This window comes from Pleurodeles waltl, chromosome 3_1 (assembly GCF_031143425.1).
Source record: "Pleurodeles waltl isolate 20211129_DDA chromosome 3_1, aPleWal1.hap1.20221129, whole genome shotgun sequence".
NCBI lineage: Eukaryota > Metazoa > Chordata > Amphibia > Caudata > Salamandridae > Pleurodeles > Pleurodeles waltl.
This window is the reverse complement of record NC_090440.1, coordinates 1,654,695,987-1,654,719,696: the sequence shown is the minus strand read 5'-3', so window position 1 is coordinate 1,654,719,696 and position 23,710 is coordinate 1,654,695,987. Positions and strand designations below refer to the sequence as shown.

General features: G+C 49.2%; 1 protein-coding gene across 3 annotated transcripts in view; it reads right to left on the bottom strand.

Moving 5' to 3' along the window:
• SCRN3 (secernin 3) overlaps positions 1-23,710 on the bottom strand; it is a 196,992-nt gene that overhangs the window by 90,715 nt on the left and 82,567 nt on the right. For all 3 annotated transcript variants that reach the window (XM_069225372.1, XM_069225371.1, XM_069225373.1), the window contains exon 5: positions 19,892-20,101. In XM_069225372.1, coding sequence (XP_069081473.1) covers positions 19,892-20,101 — 210 coding nt within the window. The remainder of the gene's footprint in view (positions 1-19,891; positions 20,102-23,710) is intronic.

Here is a 23,710-nt window from a genome sequence, read left to right as displayed (position 1 = left end):
GTCCAAGAGCTGCAAGAGCTGCAAGATCCGTGGGCCACTTGTGGCTGGATTTGAGAAGTAAACGAGAACATCGTCTGCGTATAGTGCCACTCTATCCCCACGACCTTCTGGCCATGCCCAACCTTCTACTAGGGGGTCTTCTCTCAGTAGTTTCACCAAGGGTTCTATCGCAAGTGCGAACAGCAACGAGGCTAGAGGGCATCCTTGACGTGTACTGTGGCATATGGGGAACAGATCAGAGATCACCCCATTTATTTGGACACGTGCCGTCGGGTTGGAGTAAAGTAATATTACAAGACCCCGGAACTTCGGCCCAATCCCATTGCTCTGGAGGACTTGTTCCAAGTAGGACCAGTCCACGGTGTCGAAGGCTTTTTCGAAATCTAGGAGAAGAAGAGCCAGGGGTGACCGGGACAAGTCCTCACGGTGTGCTAAAGCAATGTGCAGCCGCCTAATGCAGTGTCTGGTACTGCGTGAGGGCATAAACCCACACTGGTCTAAGTGTACCAGTGTGGGGAGCACAGGTTTCAACCTGGTGGCAAGTACGGTTGACAGCACCTTGATTTCAGTGTTCATAAGGGAGATGGATCGGTATGCTGAGCAGCTACGCGACGGGGGCTGGGTCTTGGGGATTACTACAATAGTGGCCTGGTCGATCCCAGAGGGAAAGTGGCCCTCCCTCTCAGCCTCTTCGTACATTTTAAGGAGGTGGGGGCTCAGGATGTCATTACATCGGTGGTAGAGTTCAGTCGGGAAGCCGTCCGGGCCAGGGGTTTTGCCTGATGAAAGGCTGGTTATCGCTCCCGCTATCTCTGCAAGGGTTAATTCTGCGTCCAGGATCTCCTTAGTTGCTTGTGGGATCCTGGGAAGCACAATGTCTTCCAGAAGGGGGGATTCTTTTTCGGTAGGGGGTCTGGGGCACTCCGCATAAAACCATGTGTAGTAGGAAGCAAAGCTTTGGGCGATGTCGCATGGGTACCTGGCGAGCGCCCCGGACTCGTCAAGGACCTCCGGGATGACCCTGTCAGCTAGTGGTCGTGTGGCCAACCAGTGCAGGAGCTTTCCGTTCCTGTCCCCCCAGCCGTATATTCGGGCTGCTTCGCTCTCCAAATGTGTTTTGCAGACTCAAGGGCCAGGTGTCTGATCTCCTCTCTAGTCTTGGTAATTTGTCTTAGTGTAGAGGCTGATGTGTCTCTTGAGCATTGGCGCTCAAGTCGTAGTGCCTTGGCCTCTAGAATTGTCATCTGTTCGTTGCAGGCGCGTTCCCGGATACGAACAAGGTGCTTGGCGTAACCTCGAAGGGTAGCCTTGCAAGCTGCCCAGACCGTGCCCGGGGACCGCACTGACCCCAAGTTGTGTTCAAAGTATTGGGTGAGATGGTCTCTGATTTCTTGCAGATGCCACGCATTTAGGCGCCATAGCGGACGTCGAGTCGGGTCTGTACCACCCAGCCTGATCCGCACTGGTGAGTGGTCGGAACCCCCCCCCCGAGGTAATATCTCTGCACCGGTGACTTTAGAGACATCCTGAGCAGGCATAAATACAAGGTCAATTGGTGGGCTGCCGAGGTGTGTGTGTGTATTGCTGCATTCTCGGATGCCAGGTTCTCCACACCTCGCACATTCTGAGGCTCTCTGCCCATCCGTGCAAGCTAGATGCCCGTGCAGTTCGAGAGGCAGACACTGTCCCGGAGATGTCTAATGTGGGGTCCAGGACTGTATTAAAGTCTCCTCCCATTAGGGTGGAACCCTGAGGGAGGTCCGCCAGAGCTCGGCGAAGTACTAGCAAAAAAATTGTCAAATCCAGTTGGGGGGCATAGGTGCATACAAAGTTACACGGCGATCTGTGAAGTGACCCGGACACCATCACAAACCTCCCCTGCGGATCGGACCCCGTAGAGGTGATGACCAATGGCAGCTAACGATGAAGAAGAATGGCCATCCCCCCCCTTGACCCTCGCGCAAAACCGGAATGGTAGACTTTATCATATCCCCCTCGTGCCAGCATAGGGCAAATGGTGCCAAGCAGGTGGGTTTCCTGTAGTAAGACCACTGATGGAGCGTATCTAGAGTGTACTGAACACTGCGGACCTCTTAATTTTGTCCAGTAGGCCATTCACGTTCCACTATAGTATTTGTGTTAGTGTGGGCCACCTGTCCATTGTGTCGGTGCAATGTGACATTGGGAGCCCACCAAGGGGCCCAAGGTCGGCCATCCCAACCGAGTAAAAGAAGTGTAAACATAAACAAGGAAAAGGAAACTTAGTAAAATAACAGTACTAAATCCCATTGCTAACTCCACACCCACCAACTCCCCCCCCACCCCATACTTCTACCCTGGAAGCATCTGTCACCCAACTACCCAAACGAGGTAACGCAGCCAGGTGGGCTGCCACTAAGGTGAAGTGATGGACCCCTCCATTCAGATGGATTGTTAAACCATTAAACAGTATAAGTCAAGTTTAGTGAGCCAGCGGGCGAGCGGTACAACAACTGACATCTGAGGAAGTGTTTCGATTTGTACCTGTTGATGTCCTACAGAGCCAAGCGTCGTCCATGGAATCCCTCTGGGCCATAAGTTTAATACTATACGAGTACAGGGGACTGGCTCAAGTTGTCATTACTCGACATCCGCACCGGGGAACGGGCTCTCGGAGCGTCAGCACCGGTCACCTCCGCCTGGAGACCGGCTTCCGAACCAGGGTCGCACCCAGGCGGGTCATTGGATACGCTTTTCTTTCCCCGCCGGGACCTGGTGCGCCTGCGGCCTCTTTGTGGGATCGGTCGGGCCTGGGACTGCTTTCAGAGGAGGCACTCACCAGGCTCGGGGGCCCTTTCCGACTCCCGATGCATTCCTCCGTCAGCCAGTCCCACGCTTCCTCCAGTGTTTCAAAGAAGAATGTTTTGCCTGCCATGATAACCTTTAGGCACGCTGGGAAGAGGAGCATGTACGAGAGCTGCATCACCCGGAGCTTTTGTTTGACCTGTTCATATGACCGGCGTCAGGCTTGGACCTCCCTGGTATAATCAGGGAATATTAAGATCTTGTTGTTGTTCCAGCGGAGGTCGGTGGATCGCCTGGCTTCCCTAAGGATGCTGTCTCAGTCCCTAAAATTAAAGAAGTGTGCAATTATAGGTCTTCTGGGCCCGCCGGGAGGAGGCCGCGGGGCCAGGGCCCTGTATGCCCGCTCGACCGCGAACCAGGGCAAGGGAGTATGTTCCGGCATCCAAGTCTTGATCCACTGTTCCAAAAAATCAAGTGCTTTGCTGTCTTCCGCTCCTTCCGGAAAACCAACAAAGCAGGGATTATTGCGTCTGGAGCGGTTTTCCGCATCCTCGGCACGTCAGTACAGTTCTCCGGTACAAGTTTGTAGTTGGGCTACTTTAGCCCGGAGGTCAGCCAGGTCGTCCTCGGTTTGCGATACACAGGCCTCCACGGTGGTAATGCGACCTACCGCGTTTCTGTGATCTTGTCTTATGAGGCCCACATCCTCTTTCACCTATCCAATTTTAGTCTCTACAGCAAGTTGCGAGGTTTGGATTGCCTGTAGAATAGCATTCACTACGTCAGGGGAGGGGGGGCCTCCGGTGGGGACATCTCCATCACTCCGAGAGGTCGCAGGTGTAGTGAACTGGTCAATCTTTTGTTGGGATGCTGGCGGGTGTTTTGTTGCTCTATCTTTCCCTGTGGTTTTTTAGGGGGTCAGCAGTGTTGTGCAAAATATGCAACAGGATTGGGTGTCTTTAATTCTTGTCACTCCGGGTCACTAGGGGTCTGACCAGCTCAGGGAGAGCAGACGTTCATGCAGCTAGAATGGGGGGGCACCAAGAGGGTGCCTCTTCTTCCCTGATGATGAGGCGACAGAGTCTGCTACCGCCCAGGAGCACCGGAGGGCCCCACGGTCTCTCGCTGTAGGAAGTTGGCTCTGTATGTGCTATTTCAAAGTAAGGAATAGCATGCACAGAGTCCAAGGGTTCCCCTTAGAGGTAAAATAGTGGTAAAAATAGATAATACTAATGCTCTATTTTGTGGTAGTGTGGTCGAGCAGTAGGCTTATCCAAGGAGTAGTGTTAAGCATTTGTTGTACGTACACATAGACAATAAATGAGGTACACACACTCAGAGACAAATCCAGCCAATAGGTTTTTGTATAGAAAAATATCTTTTCTTAGTTTATTTTAAGAACCACAGGTTCAAATTCTACATGTAATATCTCATTTGAAAGGTATTGCAGGTAAGTACTTTAGGAACTTTAAATCATAAAAATTGCATGTATACTTTTCAAGTTATTGACAAATAGCTGTTTTAAAAGTGGACACTTAGTGCAATTTTCACAGTTCCTAGGGGAGGTAAGTTTTGGTTAGTTTTACCAGGTAAGTAAGACACTTACAGGGTTCAGTTCTTGGTCCAAGGTAGCCCACCGTTGGGGGTTCAGAGCAACCCCAAAGTCACCACACCAGCAGCTCAGGGCCGGTCAGGTGCAGAGTTCAAAGTGGTGCCCAAAACACATAGGCTAGAATGGAGAGAAGGGGGTGCCCCGGTTCCGGTCTGCTTGCAGGTAAGTACCCGCGTCTTCGGAGGGCAGACCAGGGGGTTTTTGTAGGGCACCGGGGGGGACACAAGCCCACACAGAAATTTCACCCTCAGCAGCGCGGGGGCGGCCGGGTGCAGTGTAGAAACAAGCGTCGGGTTTGTAATGGAAGTCAATGGGAGATCTAGGGATCTCTTTAGCGCTGCAGGCAGGCAAGGGGGGGGTTCCTCAGGGAAACCTCCACTTGGTCACGGGAGAGGGACTCCTGGGGGTCACTCCTCCAGTGAAAGTCCGGTCCTTCCGGTCCTGGGGGCTGCGGGTGCAGGGTCTCTCCCAGGTGTCGGGACTTAGGATTCAAAGAGTCGCGGTCAGGGGAAGCCTCGGGATTCCCTCTGCAGGCGGCGCTGTGGGGGCTCAGGGGGGACAGGTTTTTGTACTCACAGTCTTAGAGTAGTCCTGGGGTCCCTCCTGAGGTGTTGGATCGCCACCAGCCGAGTCGGGGTCGCCGGGTGCAGTGTTGCAAGTCTCACGCTTCTTGCGGGGAGCTTGCAGGGTTCTTTAAAGCTGCTGGAAACAAAGTTGCAGCTTTTCTTGGAGCAGGTCCGCTGTCCTCGGGAGTTTCTTGTCTTTTCGAAGCAGGGGCAGTCCTCAGAGGATGTCGAGGTCGCTGGTCCCTTTGGAAGGCGTCGCTGGAGCAGGATCTTTGGAAGGCAGGAGACAGGCCGGTGAGTTTCTGGAGCCAAGGCAGTTGTCGTCTTCTGGTCTTCCTCTGCAGGGGTTTTCAGCTAGGCAGTCCTTCTTCTTGTAGTTGCAGGAATCTAATTTTCTAGGGTTCAGGGTAGCCCTTAAATACTAAATTTAAGGGCGTGTTTAGGTCTGGGGGGTTAGTAGCCAATGGCTACTAGCCCTGAGGGTGGGTACACCCTCTTTGTGCCTCCTCCCAAGGGGAGGGGGTCACAATCCTAACCCTATTGGGGGAATCCTCCATCTGCAAGATGGAGGATTTCTAAAAGTTAGAGTCACTTCAGCTCAGGACACCTTAGGGGCTGTCCTGACTGGCCAGTGACTCCTCCTTGTTGCTTTCTTTGTTCCCTCCAGCCTTGCCGCCAAAAGTGGGGGCCGTGGCCGGAGGGGGCGGGCAACTCCACTAAGCTGGAGTGCCCTGCTGGGCTGTGACAAAGGGGTGAGCCTTTGAGGCTCACCGCCAGGTGTCACAGCTCCTGCCTGGGGGAGGTGTTAGCATCTCCACCCAGTGCAGGCTTTGTTACTGGCCTCAGAGTGACAAAGGCACTCTCCCCATGGGGCCAGCAACATGTCTCTGGTGTGGCAGGCTGCTGGAACTAGTCAGCCTACACAGACAGTCGGTTAAGTTTCAGGGGGCACCTCTAAGGTGCCCTCTGGGGTGTATTTTGCAATAAAATGTACACTGGCATCAGTGTGCATTTATTGTGCTGAGAAGTTTGATACCAAACTTCCCAGTTTTCAGTGTAGCCATTATGGTGCTGTGGAGTTTGTGTTTGACAGACTCCCAGACCATATACTCTTATGGCTACCCTGCACTTACAATGTCTAAGGTTTTGTTTAGACACTGTAGGGGTACCATGCTCATGCATTGGTACCCTCACCTATGGTATAGTGCACCCTGCCTTAGGGCTGTAAGGCCTGCTAGAGGGGTGTCTTACCTATACTGCATAGGCAGTGAGAGGCTGGCATGGCACCCTGAGGGGAGTGCCATGTCGACTTACTCGTTTTGTCCTCACTAGCACACACAAGCTGGCAAGCAGTGTGTCTGTGCTGAGTGAGAGGTCTCCAGGGTGGCATAAGACATGCTGCAGCCCTTAGAGACCTTCCTTGGCATCAGGGCCCTTGGTACTAGAAGTACCAGTTACAAGGGACTTATCTGGATGCCAGGGTCTGCCAATTGTGGATACAAAAGTACAGGTTAGGGAAAGAACACTGGTGCTGGGGCCTGGTTAGCAGGCCTCAGCACACTTTCAATTGTAAACATAGCATCAGCAAAGGCAAAAAGTCAGGGGGCAACCATGCCAAGGAGGCATTTCCTTACACAACCCCCCCCCCAAACGAAAGAGGATGAGACTAACCTTTCCCAAGAGAGTCTTCATTTTCTAAGTGGAAGAACCTGGAAAGGCCATCTGCATTGGCATGGGCAGTCCCAGGTCTGTGTTCCACTATAAAGTCCATTCCCTGTAGGGAGATGGACCACCTCAACAGTTTAGGATTTTCACCTTTCATTTGCATCAGCCATTTGAGAGGTCTGTGGTCAGTTTGAACTAGGAAGTGAGTCCCAAAGAGGTATGGTCTCAGCTTCTTCAGGGACCAAACCACAGCAAAGGCCTCCCTCTCAATGGCACTCCAACGCTGCTCCCTGGGGAGTAACCTCCTGCTAATGAAAGCAACAGGCTGGTCAAGGCCATCATCATTTGTTTGGGACAAAACTGCCCCTATCCCATGTTCAGAGGCATCAGTCTGCACAATGAACTGCTTAGAATAATCTGGAGCTTTTAGAACTGGTGCTGAGCACATTGCTTGTTTCAGGGTGTCAAAGGCCTGTTGGCATTCCACAGTCCAGTTCACTTTCTTGGGCATTTTCTTGGAGGTGAGTTCAGTGAGGGCTGTCACAATGGATCCATATCCCTTCACAAACCTCCTGTAATACCCAGTCAAGCCAAGGAATGCCCTGACTTGAGTCTGGGTTTTTGGAGCTACCCAGTCCAGAACAGTCTGGATCTTGGGTTGGAGTGGCTGAACTTGGCCTCCACCTACAAGGTGGCCCAAGTAAACCACAGTTCCCTGCCCTATCTGGCATTTGGATGCCTTGATAGAGAGGCCTGCAGATTGCAGAGCCTTCAAAACCTTCTTCAGGTGGACCAGGTGATCCTGCCAGGTGGAGCTAAAGACAGCAATATCATCAAGATAAGCTGTGCTAAAGGACTCCAAGCCAGCAAGGACTTGATTCACCAACCTTTGGAAGGTGGCAGGGGCATTCTTTAAACCAAAGGGCATAACAGTAAACTGATAATGCCCATCAGGTGTGGAGAATGCTGTTTTCTCTTTTGCTCCAGGTGCCATTTTTATTTGCCAGTACCCTGCTGTCAAGTCAAAGGTACTTAAGAATTTGGCAGCACCTAATTTGTCTATGAGCTCATCAGCTCTTGGAATTGGATGAGCATCTGTCTTGGTGACAGAATTGAGCCCTCTGTAGTCCACACAAAACCTCATCTCTTTCTTTCCATCTTTGGTGTGAGGTTTGGGGACTAAGACCACTGGGCTAGCCCAGGGGCTGTCAGAGCGCTCAATTACTCCCAATTCCAGCATCTTGTGGACTTCCACCTTGATGCTTTCCTTAACATGGTCAGACTGTCTAAAGATTTTGTTTTTGACAGGCATGCTGTCTCCTGTGTCCACATCATGGGTACACAGGTGTGTCTGACCAGGGGTTAAGGAGAAGAGTTCAGGAAACTGTTGTAGGACTCTCCTACAATCAGCTTGCTGTTGGCCAGAGAGGGTGTCTGAGTAGATCACTCCATCTACTGTGCCATCTTTTGGGTCTGATGACAGAAGATCAGGGAGAGGTTCACTCTCTGCCTCCTGATCCTCATCTGTTACCATCAACAGATTCACATCAGCCCTGTCATGGAAGAGCTTAAGGCGGTTCACATGGATCACCCTCTTGGGGCTCCTGCTTGTGCCCAGGTCCACCAGGTAGGTGACCTGACTCTTCCTTTCTAGCACTGGGTAAGGGCCACTCCATTTGTCCTGGAGTGCCCTGGGAGCCACAGGCTCCAGAACCCAGACTTTCTGCCCTGGTTGGAACTCAACCAGTGCAGCCTTTTGGTCATACCAAAACTTCTGGAGCTGTTGGCTGGCCTCAAGGTTTTTGGTTGCCTTTTCCATGTACTCTGCCATTCTAGAGCGAAGGCCAAGTACATAGTCCACTATGTCCTGTTTAGGCTCATGGAGAGGTCTCTCCCAGCCTTCTTTAACAAGGGCAAGTGGTCCCCTTACAGGATGACCAAACAGAAGTTCAAAGGGTGAGAATCCTACTCCCTTCTGTGGCACCTCTCTGTAAGCGAAAAGCAGACATGGCAAGAGGACATCCCATCTCCTTTTGAGTTTTTCTGGGAGCCCCATGATCATGCCTTTTAATGTCTTGTTGAATCTCTCAACCAAGCCATTAGTTTGTGGATGGTAAGGTGTAGTGAATTTATAAGTCACTCCACACTCATTCCACATATGTTTCAGGTATGCTGACATGAAGTTGGTACCTCTGTCAGACACCACCTCCTTAGGGAAACCCACTCTGGTAAAGATACCAATGAGGGCCTTGGCTACTGCAGGGGCAGTAGTCGACCTAAGGGGAATAGCTTCAGGATACCTGGTAGCATGATCCACTACTACCAGGATATACATATTTCCTGAGGCTGTGGGAGGTTCCAGTGGACCAACTATGTCCACACCCACTCTTTCAAAGGGGACCCCCACCACTGGAAGTGGAATGAGGGGGGCCTTTGGGTGCCCACCTGTCTTACCACTGGCTTGACAGGTGGGGCAGGAGAGGCAAAACTCCTTAACCATGTTGGACATATTGGGCCAGTAGAAGTGGTTGACTAACCTCTCCCACGTCTTGGTTTGTCCCAAATGTCCAGCAAGGGGAATGTCATGGGCCAATGTTAGGATGAACTTCCTGAACAGCTGAGGCACTACCACTCTCCTAGTGGCACCAGGTTTGGGGTCTCTGGCCTCAGTGTACAGGAGTCCATCTTCCCAATAGACCCTATGTGTTCCATTTTTCTTGCCTTTGGACTCTTCAGCAGCTTGCTGCCTAAGGCCTTCAAGAGAGGGACAGGTTTCTTGTCCCTTACACAGCTCCTCCCTTGAGGGTCCCCCTGGGCCTAAGAGCTCAACCTGGTAAGGTTCAAGCTCCAAAGGCTCAGTTCCCTCAGAGGGCAGAACTTCTTCCTGAGAAGAGAGGTTCCCTTTCTTTTGCTGTGTTGCAGTTGGTTTCCCAACTGACTTTCCTGTTCTCTTGGTAGGCTGGGCCATTCTTCCAGACTCCAGCTCTACTTGTTCACCCTGTGCCTTGCATTGTGCTCTTGTTTTCACACACACCAGTTCAGGGATACCCAGCATTGCTGCATGGGTTTTTAGCTCTACCTCAGCCCATGCTGAGGACTCCAGGTCATTTCCAAGCAGACAGTCCACTGGGATATTTGAGGAGACCACCACCTGTTTCAGGCCATTGACCCCTCCCCATTCTAAAGTAACCATTGCCATGGGATGTACTTTTCTCTGATTGTCAGCGTTGGTGACTGTGTAAGTTTTTCCAGTCAGGTATTGGCCAGGGGAAACCAGTTTCTCTGTCACCATGGTGACACTGGCACCTGTATCCCTCAGGCCCTCTATTCTAGTCCCATTAATTAAGAGTTGCTGTCTGTATTTTTGCATGTTAGGCGGCCAGACAGCTAGTGTGGCTAAATCCACCCCACCCTCAGAAACTAGAGTAGCTTCAGTGTGGACCCTGATTTGCTCTGGGCACACTGTTGATCCCACTTGGAGACTAGCCATACCAGTGTTACCTGGATGGGAGTTTGGAGTGGAACCTTTCTTGGGACAGGCCTTGTCTCCAGTTTGGTGTCCATGCTGTTTACAGCTATGACACCAGGCCTTTTTGGGATCAAAGTTTTTACCCTTGTACCCATTGTTTTGTGAAGAGGCTCTGGGCCCACCCTCCTGTGCAGGTTTTTGGGGGCCTGTAGAAGACTCTTTACTATTTTTAGTTTTGGTTGTCTCATCACCCTTCCCCTGGGGAGTCTTTGTGACCCCTTTCTTTTGGTCACCCCCTGTTGAAGTCTTGGACACCCTTGTCTTGACCCAATGGTCCGCCTTCTTTCCCAATTCTTGGGGAGAAATTGGTCCTAGGTCTACCAGATGCTGATGCAGTTTATCATTGAAACAATTACTCAATAGGTGTTCTTTCACAAATAAATTGTACAGCCCATCATAATTACTTACACCACTGCCTTGAATCCAACCATCTAGTGTTTTCACTGAGTAGTCTACAAAGTCAACCCAGGTCTGGCTCGAGGATTTTTTAGCCCCCCTGAATCTAATCCTATACTCCTCAGTGGAGAATCCAAAGCCCTCAATCAGGGTACCCTTCATGAGGTCATAAGATTCTGCATCTTGTCCAGAGAGTGTGAGGAGTCTATCCCTACACTTTCCTGTGAACATTTCCCAAAGGAGAGCACCCCAGTGAGATCTGTTCACTTTTCTGGTTACACAAGCCCTTTCAAAAGCTGTGAACCATTTGGTGATGTCATCACCATCTTCATATTTAGTTACAATCCCTTTAGGGATTTTCAACATGTCAGGAGAATCTCTGACCCTATTTATGTTGCTGCCACCATTGATGGGTCCTAGGCCCATCTCTTGTCTTTCCCTCTCTATGGCTAGGATCTGTCTTTCCAAAGCCAATCTTTTGGCCATCCTGGCTAACTGGATGTCCTCTTCACTGGGGCTATCCTCAGTGATTTCAGAGGTGTTGGTCTCTCCTGTGAGGGAACCAGCATCTCTGACTATTATTTTTGGAGTCAGGGTTTGAGGGACCCTGTTCTCCCTAGATAGGATTGGTAGGGGGGAATTGTCCTCCAAGTCACTATCCTCTTCCTCTGAGTTGCCACCCTCAGAGGGGTTGGCCTTTTCAAACTCTGCCAAAAGCTCCTGGAGCTGTATTTTGGTAGGTTTGGGGCCCATTGTTATTTTCTTTAGTTTACAGAGTGACCTTAGCTCCCTCATCTTAAGATGGAGGTAAGGTGTGGTGTCGAGTTCCACCACAGTCACATCTGTGCTAGACATTTTGCTTCTAAAAGTTGGAATACTTTTTAAGAATCTACAACTGGTTCTAGAATCTAATTCAAACTTTTACAAACTTTTAAACTCTAAAAGAAATGCTAAACAGGATCTAACACAAGGCCCTAGCAGGTCTTTTAAGAATTTAGAAAACTTTTCAAATTGCAAAAATCAATTTCTAATGACAATTTTGGAATTTGTCGTGTGATCAGGTATTGGCTGAGTAGTCCAGCAAATGCAAAGTCTTGTACCCCACCGCTGATCCACCAATGTAGGAAGTTGGCTCTGTATGTGCTATTTCAAAGTAAGGAATAGCATGCACAGAGTCCAAGGGTTCCCCTTAGAGGTAAAATAGTGGTAAAAATAGATAATACTAATGCTCTATTTTCTGGTAGTGTGGTCGAGCAGTAGGCTTATCCAAGGAGTAGTGTTAAGCATTTGTTGTACGTACACATAGACAATAAATGAGGTACACACACTCAGAGACAAATCCAGCCAATAGGTTTTTGTATAGAAAAATATATTTTCTTAGTTTATTTTAAGAACCACAGGTTCAAATTCTACATGTAATATCTCATTTGAAAGGTATTGCAGGTAAGTACTTTAGGAACTTTAAATCATAAAAATTGCATGTATACTTTTCAAGTTATTGACAAATAGCTGTTTTAAAAGTGGACACTGCAATTTTCACAGTTCCTAGGGGAGGTAAGTTTTGGTTAGTTTTACCAGGTAAGTAAGACACTTACAGGGTTCAGTTCTTGGTCCAAGGTAGCCCACCGTTGGGGGTTCAGAGCAACCCCAAAGTCACCACACCAGCAGCTCAGGGCCGGTCAGGTGCAGAGTTCAAAGTGGTGCCCAAAACACATAGGCTAGAATGGAGAGAAGGGGGTGCCCCGGTTCCGGTCTGCTTGCAGGTAAGTACCCGCGTCTTCGGAGGGCAGACCAGGGGGGTTTTGTAGGGCACCGGGGGGGACACAAGCCCACACAGAAATTTCACCCTCAGCAGCGCGGGGGCGGCCGGGTGCAGTGTAGAAACAAGCGTCGGGTTTGTAATGGAAGTCAATGGGAGATCTAGGGATCTCTTTAGCGCTGCAGGCAGGCAAGGGGGGGGTTCCTGAGGGAAACCTCCACTTGGTCACGGGAGAGGGACTCCTGGGGGTCACTCCTCCAGTGAAAGTCCGGTCCTTCCGGTCCTGGGGGCTGCGGGTGCAGGGTCTCTCCCAGGTGTCGGGACTTAGGATTCAAAGAGTCGCGGTCAGGGGAAGCCTCGGGATTCCCTCTGCAGGCGGCGCTGTGGGGGCTCAGGGGGGACAGGTTTTTGTACTCACAGTCTTAGAGTAGTCCTGGGGTCCCTCCTGAGGTGTTGGATCGCCAACAGCCGAGTCGGGGTCGCCAGGTGCAGTGTTGCAAGTCTCACGCTTCTTGCGGGGAGCTTGCAGCGTTCTTTAAAGCTGCTGGAAACAAAGTTGCAGCTTTTCTTGGAGCAGGTCCGCTGTCCTCGGGAGTTTCTTGTCTTTTCGAAGCAGGGGCAGTCCTCAGAGGATGTCTAGGTCGCTGGTCCCTTTGGAAGGCGTCGCTGGAGCAGGATCTTTGGAAGGCAGGAGACAGGCCGGTGAGTTTCTGGAGCCAAGGCAGTTGTCGTCTTCTGGTCTTCCTCTGCAGGGGTTTTCAGCTAGGCAGTCCTTCTTCTTGTAGTTGCAGGAATCTAATTTTCTAGGGTTCAGGGTAGCCCTTAAATACTAAATTTAAGGGCGTGTTTAGGTCTGGGGGGTTAGTAGCCAATGGCTACTAGCCCTGAGGGTGGGTACACCCTCTTTGTGCCTCCTCCCAAGGGGAGGGGGTCACAATCCTAACCCTATTGGGGGAATCCTCCATCTGCAAGATGGAGGATTTCTAAAAGTTAGAGTCACTTCAGCTCAGGACACCTTAGGGGCTGTCCTGACTGGCCAGTGACTCCTCCTTGTTGCTTTCTTTGTTCCCTCCAGCCTTGCCGCCAAAAGTGGGGGCCGTGGCCGGAGGGGGCGGGCAACTCCACTAAGCTGGAGTGCCCTGCTGGGCTGTGACAAAGGGGTGAGCCTTTGAGGCTCACCGCCAGGTGTCACAGCTCCTGCCTGGGGGAGGTGTTAGCATCTCCACCCAGTGCAGGCTTTGTTACTGGCCTCAGAGTGACAAAGGCACTCTCCCCATGGGGCCAGCAACATGTCTCTGGTGTGGCAGGCTGCTGGAACTAGTCAGCCTACACAGACAGTCGGTTAAGTTTCAGGGGGCACCTCTAAGGTGCCCTCTGGGGTGTATTTTGCAATAAAATGTACACTGGCATCAGTGTGCATTTATTGTGCTGAGAAGTTTGATACCAAACTTCCCAGTTTTCAGTGTAGCCATTATGGTGCTGTGGAGTTCGTGTTTGACAGACTCCCAGACCATATACTCTTATGGCTACCCTGCACTTACAATGTCTAAGGTTTTGTTTAGACACTGTAGGGGTACCATGCTCATGCATTGGTACCCTCACCTATGGTATAGTGCACCCTGCCTTAGGGCTGTAAGGCCTGCTAGAGGGGTGTCTTACCTATACTGCATAGGCAGTGAGAGGCTGGCATGGCACCCTGAGGGGAGTGCCATGTCGACTTACTCGTTTTGTCCTCACTAGCACACACAAGCTGGCAAGCAGTGTGTCTGTGCTGAGTGAGAGGTCTCCAGGGTGGCATAAGACATGCTGCAGCCCTTAGAGACCTTCCTTGGCATCAGGGCCCTTGGTACTAGAAGTACCAGTTACAAGGGACTTATCTGGATGCCAGGGTCTGCCAATTGTGGATACAAAAGTACAGGTTAGGGAAAGAACACTGGTGCTGGGGCCTGGTTAGCAGGCCTCAGCACACTTTCAATTGTAAACATAGCATCAGCAAAGGCAAAAAGTCAGGGGGCAACCATGCCAAGGAGGCATTTCCTTACACTCGCCCTTCCGAGAACAAGTCCAGAGTGCGTGCAGGGGCCCGCGCCGAGCCTCGGGAGATGAATCCAAGTGCTTCAAGCTGACCAAAACCCCCCCAGTCACTCTCTCAATCCCAGTACTTGGCCCCGATGCACCTCACAGCACAAGAGCAGGCCCAGTTTTCTCCGCACCCACCTCTGCCCCTCTACGCCATCCAGTCACAGGGAGGGGGGTGCAATCGGTCCATACAAGCCAGCAGTTCTTCACGGCGCCTCTGGCTGACACCCAGCCTCCATCACACGAGACAGCCCGGGCGGAGAAAGGCCTTCTCCCGCCGCACCACCGAGGCCGGGACACCTCAATCTCGAATATGTGCCCATGGGAGAGTCACCGCCTCAGGGGACGTCGATCACCACCCTGAGGCGACAGCCCTAGTCAGGGCCGCCCTACGGATGGGGAATGCCTCACCGCCGTCCTCAAGGGCAGCCGACTGCCGCCCCCCTCCCCTGGGATCCACCAAACTCCTTGCTCGGCCGCAGTGCCGGGCCGGGCGGGCCTGCACTACCCGTCCGGCGTCCACACCGCTGGAGCACCTCGCACAGGCGCTCACTCCCGGTCCCACAGGTCAGCCAGCCGGGGCACTCCTCGATGAAGCCCGGGCGCCCAGGAGGAAATCCGTGACTCGAGGGATGCCGATCCCCTCCGCGCAGGACAGCCGCGGAGAGGGAGCGCCTCACTGCAATTCCAGGGGGCAGCCGACCGCCGCCTCCCCTCCAGATCTTCACTGGAATCTTTGTTTGGATGCAGCGGCGGGCCGAGCCCCCACGGCCCACCCGGCTCCTCCTTCTCAGGCGCACCCCCAACGGGAGCGCTCGCCACTACGGTCGACACAGGTCCCAGCCGCCATATTGGCCACAGCGTCCGTCCAAATTTCAGCCTCCGCAGGGGCGCCGCGACCTCGACGCTCGCAGTTTCTTGGTCCACATCTATTGAGGCGCCCACAGGGACGATCGGTGGTGTTGGAACACGCTCAAAATGGCGATTGTTTCAGGCGGATGACGGAGGGGTCCAGAGCAGTCTCAGAGTGCAACTGCCATCTTGACGCCCGAAGCCACGCCCCTGCTGTTCTTTTCTTACGTCAAATGGACTGATCTTGAAAAAAAAGATTTTCTATTTCCAATATAAGATATCTGTTGGGTATTCGGTGCCCCGTGATTGCAAGCAGCTGACACTTTGACTTGTTATTTGCCTCAAGATGCAAAGAAAGGATTATGCTAATAAAAATATTCCTAGTAGCTGAATTTGGCCTTTATCCAGCTCTCTCTGGTCATGGATGAGAGACGTGCCTACTATAGGCTAAATAACCTTTGGTGACAGTAAAGTATCCTGCTTTATGGAAAAAACAGCTGAAGCAGTACTTCATTAGAATTAGAAAGAAGGCTACAACTGTGATATTGGAGGTACATTGCTAAATGTAAGAAAAAGAACAAAGCAGGGTTGGTGTATCTTGGTGATTCTCTTCTTTTTCAACAGTTTTTCTTTTCTTTTTTACATTGACAGGCCTTGTCTTCGGGGACGTGAAGCCAGCTAAGCACTGATTTCTGCCAGGCATGTGGGCCTGTGTTTATTTGAAAAAAGTGATGGACTGCTGTATTTTTCTTGTCGCCTATATCTAGCACGGCTTCCATAATCCAGCAGGACCCTCTCCCCCATCCCCACCCTGCCCCAATCCCCCCTCAAGCCCCTGTCCCTAGTCTAACTGAAACTGTTTGGAATATACAGACCTTCATTATGAGTGGTCTCTTAATTCTAATGGTGCAAGTAACAGCATTTATTGGATCCATCAGAATTATGGAATAAACATTAATACCGTGGATCTCTTAAATTTCACTCAGAGATGCCTGAGAGAAAGTCTGGCTCAAAGAGAGGCATTAGCAAGAGAATTGGATCCGGAATTACTGACTCATCCAGAAATTCCTCATTTCTTAGTGGATTCTTAGGGTCCAACTCACATTGGGCACAATTTTCAGCAACCCTGGAGTTAACGGTATCCTTGGCATCAGTAACTCAGTGGTAAAATGTGGCACATTTACCGGGCCACTCATATAATATATTATATAGTAATTAGTGTAATAATTATATACTATATAGTTGCATCTTAATTACTGCTATGGGGTCAAGCCCAGACTCTTTTAGAGCTGTCTCTAGTTTTGTTTGTACCAATGCCCTCTCCCTTTTGGCTGGAGTAGCAACTGCTGTTAAGCACCTCTAATTACTGCCTGTAAAGTATCCCAAAAAGTCCCCTTTGACACATCTGAGGGACTGCAACAAACATCCTCAAACACACGTTGTTGTTTAAAGTCCAAATGAAATCAGACTCCTTAGTTGTGTAATGTCACATATCCAGTCTTTTATTGCTTTGCCACCTTGCGATAAAAGGAAAAATATAATCTCCACATTAGATCCAGTCCAATGCTTAGTAGAAACCCAAATAACAATTATATTCTTTATCACAAGTTGGTGTTTTTTCTGAATGACTTCATGTTATTTAGCTTTGTAAAATAAAGGTCTTATTTCAGTTTTAGCCTTGAGGAGTCCTGGGGAAAGACACCCCAACGACGAAACATGTGTCGACAGTGGGCATCAAAGTAATAAAAGATTGGATATTTGATGTTACCAGAGTTAAGGACTCTGATTTAATTTGAACTTTAAACAACAAAGTGTGCTCAAGGGTTGTATATAAACCTTTGTGTGGATTTAGGGTGTGGAGTGAACACCTTCCCTCTGAGCACAGTGACTTTTGTGATTTTCAAGTGCTGTTTTTAGGGTTGAGTTTTACTTTTCTTTTTCAATTTATGTGGTAAGAAAAGTCCTGTTAGAAATTTACAACACTAATAGCTCTAACTCAAGCGAACGCGAGACCCATCGCATTGCAAATGCTTGTTATACTGTGTGGATGTATGAGTGAGTGCCATTTTTGCTTTCACCCCAGTAGGATTTTACTACTTCTGAGGGACTTAATTTCTACATATTCATTTATAGATCTGACTATTTAAACTCTACCTACCTAATCTCCAACATCGCTCATTTTTGGGGAGAGGTTTCCCAGTATTGTAGACCCACACCAAGATGTGGTAACGGATAGTGATCATATCATTCCCAGTTTCTGTGCTTCTCTGCACCACAAGACTAGAAAAAAATATAAATATATGTTTTCTTGCCTAAATGTGTAGGCCTATGTCATTCAACTATTCTTTCACTTGTCTCCAGACGGTACCAGTCATGCCCCACATCCTTGCTGACCTACCTGCAGATACATCAATCACCAAGCTGAAGTCACCTGCTAGCTTTCTAAAAAAAACTTGACAGATGCTAATACTTTGCATTGGGTCTTTTCCATAAGTGATCTTGGTTGAGGACACAGAGAGAGAATATGTTCACCATATGATCCCCTAATCTCCCTTTACTAAAGCATACCCGCCAGAGCCTCCAACTATTTTGTCAGGTATAAGAAAGTTAAGAAATTTCAAGATCAAGATGGCAACCCTGGTAGTTGGATGGTGCTGTTCCATGGATTTGGGTGCCGTAGTTTGCACCCAAACTTCTCCAATCCCCTGCTTTCAGGCGCGTTTCCTGCAGTAACACAATTTCTGCAGTCTTAAATGCTAGGTAGTTGTGAATATTTGTTCATCAGGCAGCTCAACTAAGCCCCTTTATGTTAAGAGATATGACAAGGAATGTCCCTAATTAAGGGCAGCGATGTACAAACTTCACTAATCTCTGTATGCCAATGCTCAAATTTGCTCCCCCTTTTAAAGAAGAACACAATTCAGAACATGCCATCTATCTCCTACTACCCAGAAATAAAATATAACCAGGCCATTATCAGATTCTACTTCCAAATCTCAGGTCATCAAAACCAAAACTAACACCTCTACAGGATCGTCTGTTACAGTCAGAGGTGACCATTCATAGTGCACACCATCACAATGGTCTACTTTTCTAGAACAGGAACCATAGTTCCAGGATTTGCGTTCTCTCTGTCTGTGGCGAGACGGCACTATACTGCTCTGTGCCTCTGCCAAGTTGTTTTACATCTGCATACTATGTTTTTTAAATCATCGCAGTTCATCGGAGTGCCTCTACTTGTGAAGCCATCTCTCCGATCCGTCTTCTGGTGGGCATAATTTTGACAAAGATGTCCTTCATCTTGCCCTCCATTTCAATAATTCTCTTAGCAAATGTGTAGCATCTTTATATACATTGGAACATTTCATTCAGGCTCTTTCTTGACCCCTCTAAATCCTAGCGCTAGTCCTTCTTCCATTCTTTATGCAGTTCTTGCCAGTAGCATTTAAGATTATTTTTAGTGATATCTGGTTTTTCTTTTTTTTGCCTTACATCATTCTGCCAGAAGTTACCTCTCAGCTCTCTCTCCTCTGGAGTGATGATGGGCCTTCTAAAATGAGTCAATTATTCTCCTACTCGCCTTCTGAGCTGTTGTACACTTCATGCAATCTACTACAAGATATTAGTCTTCTACAGGTTGGCCGCACAGGTCACATCAGCATCTCCTAGAATATTCCAGGGAGATTAGTGGGGCAGATGTTTTCCCCTTTCTTGTAGTGGATTACTATCCATGTGTAAACCTTGTTATATCTGGCTTTCTCCTACGATATAGGGTAAATTAGCTCACTTACCTCCACAAAGGTCAGCTGTCTTTTTGACTGGTAATCTTCATCACATCTTTCCAGATTTCATAACTGATAAATTGGTCACAAAGTTCCCCATCCACAGTGATGGTCACTTCAGGCTTACAAGAGTTCTGATCATAAAGCCAAGTCATGGTCCCTTATTTTTTTTCTTCCACCCCCGGGCTCAGTACTGGGTCTGGCGTCTCCTCCCTTTTCTCAGTCCGCACTCTTGGGAGTTGCTGGTCATATTTGGACTCGTTCTCCTAGTCCTTCCATCTCCAAGGCATGGCATAGTTTAGGACCCAACAGTTCCAATACACTCTGCTGATCGAAAACGCATTGTGAGCGCAAATGGAAAAAAGTTAATGTAAGGGTCCTGGCTGCGATATGATGCGGAGACAGTTTTAGCAACTATGTCAGGGTTTGTTGGCCCGGTTTTGCTTATGAATAACACTATGCAACTTAAATGTGATCCTGGCACCCACCATGAGCTAACATTTTTTCAAATCAACTCAAGATTGATAACAGAGGCAGCCCTAATGATACAGCCGTAAGAATGGGTGTAGGTGACGATTGTAACAAGCCTCACCGTTAATGTACAACATACTGTATGTATGCCAAATTGTTCTTTACAGGTATGCTACTACCCCGGGCTACTATGCATTGCATATAGCAACTGGTGAATTTCATGAGTTTTTAGGTTTTGCAATACAATAAGTGAATACAAATCTTTATACACACAGGATAGCTTTTCAGTTGATTATTGCTTACTGAGCAAATGGTATAGTTTTGGACACTGCATATACACCTTTCTTAATCCGATGATGAAATGTGTTGAATCATTTCCTAGAACGCCATTATTACCTTTGTGTTTCTTCAGTTGCTTGTAGCCCTCGCAGTATCTGCCACCGGAGGTAATTAGCCTCGCTGTGTTGTCATAGGAGTACACCGCCGCAAAATGGAACTCTTTTTTGCCATCCCACCAGCCTCTGTTTCTGGCATATTCTCTCATTCCTGGGTGCTCACGATCTATCTTAGTCGTGATAGACAGATTATTAGAAATGTTCCGTGTTTCTATTTTCAAGAAAGAAAAGCATTAAATATTATTCGATCTTTTATTCTGTTTGAGTTCTCACCTACTGAAATTTCATTTGCTGTAACAGGAAACAAGTCAATTATATAGGTTACATAGACGTACTTATCGTCAGGTGTGTACAAATGTGCAAAAATAACTTTTTCTGAAACACCACAAAAAACATGTCTGATCATATTTTCTTAAACGTGTTCCTCCGGGTTTAGGCTTTTAATCGGTGTTACAGACTGAGTAGGTCAGTTCAGGTTCACAAATTGCATTTTAAAAACAAAGAACATTTTAAATATTAAATCACTAAACAATGGATCAATGGGCAGTCTTCAAATGTTTTATTGTTATTTAGCACAAGTACAGCACACAACCTGACTTAACTATGGCATCGCAGCGCCACTTAGTAGTCTGGGGTGTGACATTCAAAACATTTTTGAACAAGATCTGAGTCTGATTCAGTTGGGTGGTGGTGGTGGAGGTGGGTGAGTAGGCTGAGTAATTTAGTTTTAATGATTTATACTCACCAAACTATGTTAGTTTCTCGTATGGTACACATGCCTACTGCCCAAACAATGTGTATGTCTGGATAGCAGCTAATGGTGGCAAGTAGTGTTCACACCAAACATACTTTTTTACCTAGTGGCAGACACCAATAGGCCTAGTTTCTATAGAAAAAGCAGTTTTTTTTACTTGCTTACACCTTTGGTGCCACTTGACAAATCTTTACAAAATTTTCCCAAAAAATCAACAGTCACGTCAGCTGCTGTCTGGAACGTTTTGGGTTAATCCATCAAGGGGAGGATGAGAAGAAGGGGGGGTGGGAAGGTCGAAAAAAAGGGGTAGATGCAGAGTTGGAGGAGGGCGACGCAGCCCCCCACAAGGAGCCATCAATGGCCCTGGGGAGCGCCAGGGCCGGCTCCTGCTATGTCCTTGGGTGCCCACCCTCGGGACATAGCTGTTTGCTTTTGTTTGATGGGAGCTGACAGCTTCCACCTAGCAAAAGCAAACAAATTCCACTTTCCTTTGCAGAAAGCAGAATTTTCACCTGTCTGCCCCACACGCAAATATGCGTGCAGGGAAGACAGACAAAACGTTGCTTCCACATGCAGGGAGCTGCTATTTAAAACAGCTCCCTGCTTGTGGGTGCAATGCCGGCTCTCATAGGACGTGGGGAGGAGGCTAGGACCGTGGGGGCCTTGAGGACCCCCCCAACGGTCCTATCCCTCTCTCTCTTTCATCCCACAATGGGATGGAAGAGAGAGTGTGAGAGAGAGAGAGCGAGAGAGCGAGAGAGAGATAGTCATTGCAATGGTCTCTCCATGCAATGACTTAAAAGCACAGTAGGGAGTTGTAGGAAGTTGGCTCTGTATGTACTATTTCAAAGTAAGAAATAGCATGCACAGAGTCCAAGGGTTCCCCTTAGAGGTAAGATAGTGGCAAAAAGAGATAATTCTAATGCTCTATTTTGTGGTAGTGTGGTCGAGTAGTAGGCTTATCAGAGGGTAGTGTTACGCATTTGTTGTACACACACAGGCAATAAATGAGGAACACACACTCAAAGACAATTCCAGGCCAATAGGTTTTTGTATGTAAAAATATATTTTCTTACTTTATTTTAAGAACCACAGGTTCAAGATTTACAAACAATACTTTAAATGAAAGGTATTTCACTTAGGAACTTTGAATTAGCAAAATAGCATATACAGTTTTCACACAAATGGCAAATAGCTATTTTAAAACTAGACCGTGCATTTTTCAACAGTTCCTGGGGGAGGTAAGTGTTTGTTAGTTCTGCAGGTAAATAAACCACCTACAGGGTTCAAAGTTGGGTCCAAGGTAGCCCACCGTTGGGGGTTCAGGGAAACCCCAAAGTTACCACACCAGCAGCTCAGGGCCGGTCAGGTGCAGAGGTCAAAGTGGTGCCCAAAACGCATAGGCTTCAATGGAGAAGGGGGTGCCCTGGTTCCAGTCTGCCAGCAGGTAAGTACCCGCGTCTTCGGATCGCAGACCAGGGGGGTTTTGTAGGGCACCGGGGGGGGGGGGGGGGGGGGGGGGGCACAAGTCAGCACAAAAAGTACACCCTCAGCGGCACGGGGGCGGCCGGGTGCAGTGTGCAAACAGGAGTCGGGTTCGCAATGTAATCCAATGGGAGACCCAGGGGTCTCTTCAGCGAAGCAGGCAAGGGGGGGGGGGGGTCCTTGGGGTAGCCACCACCTGGGCAAGGGAGAGGGCCACCTGGGGGTCGCTTCTGCAATGGGAGTCGGATGCTTCAGGTCATGGGGGCTGCGGGTGCAGTGTCCTTATCAGGCGTCGGGTTCTTAGAAGCAGACAGTCACAGTCAGGGGGAGCCTCTAGATTCCCTCTGCAGGCGTCGCTGTGGGGGCTCATGGGGGTCAACTCTGGCTACTCACAGGCTCACAGTCGCCGGGGAGTCCTCCCTGTAGTGTTGTTTCTCCACAAGTCGAGCCAGGGGCGTCGGGTGCAGAGTGCAAAGTCTCACACTTCCGGCAGGAAACGTGTGTTCTTTAAAAGTTGCTTCTTTGTTGCAAAGATGTTTCTTCTTTGGAGCAGAGCCGCTGTCCTCAGGAGTTCTTGGTCCTTTTAGATGCAGGGTAGTCCTCTGAGACTTCAGAGGTCGCTGGACCCTATGGAAAGCGTCACTGTTGCAGTTTTTCTTGAAGTGGGGAGACAGGCCAGTAGGGCTGGGGCCAAAGCAGTTGGTGTCTCCGTCTTCTCTGCAGGGCTTTCAGGTCAGCAGTCCTTCTTCGTCTTAGGTTGCAGGAATCTAGTTTCCTAGGATCTGGGGAGCCCCTAAATACTGAATTTAGGGGAGTGTTTAGGTCTGGGAGGGGAGTAGCCAATGGCTACTGTCCTTGAGGGTGGCTACACCCTCCTTGGGCCTCCTCCCTGAGGGGAGGGGGCACATCCCTATCCCTATTGGGGGAATCCTCCAAAACCAAGATGGAGGATTTCTAAAGGCAGGGGTCACCTCAGCTCAGGACACCTTAGGGGCTGTCCTGACTGGTGGGTGACTCCTCCTTGTTTTTCTCATTATCTCCCCTGGACTTGCCGCCAAAAGTGGGGGCTGTGTCCAGGAGGCGGGCATCTCCACTAGCTGGAGTGCCCTGGGGCATTGTAACACGAATCTTGAGCCTTTGAGGCTCACTGCTATGTGTTACAGTTCCTGCAAGGGGGAGGTGTGAAGCACCTCCACCCAGAGCAGGCTTTTGTTTCTGTCCTCAGGGAGCACAAAAGCCCTCACCACATGGGGTCAGAAACTCGTCTCTCAGCAGCAGGCTGGCACAGACCAGTCAGTCGTGCACTGAATAATTGGGTAAAATACAGGGGGCATCTCTAAGATGCCCTCTGTGTGCATTTTTTAATCAATCCAAACCTGGCATCAGTGTGGGTTTATTATTCTGAGAAGTTTGGCACCAAACTTCCCAGTATTCAGTGTAGCCATTATGGAGCTGTGGAGTTCGTTTTTTACAAACTCCTAGACCATATACTTAATATGGCCACAACTGTACTTACAACGTCTAAGAATAGACTTAGACACTGTAGGGGCATATTGCTCATGCAGCTATGCCCTCCCCTGT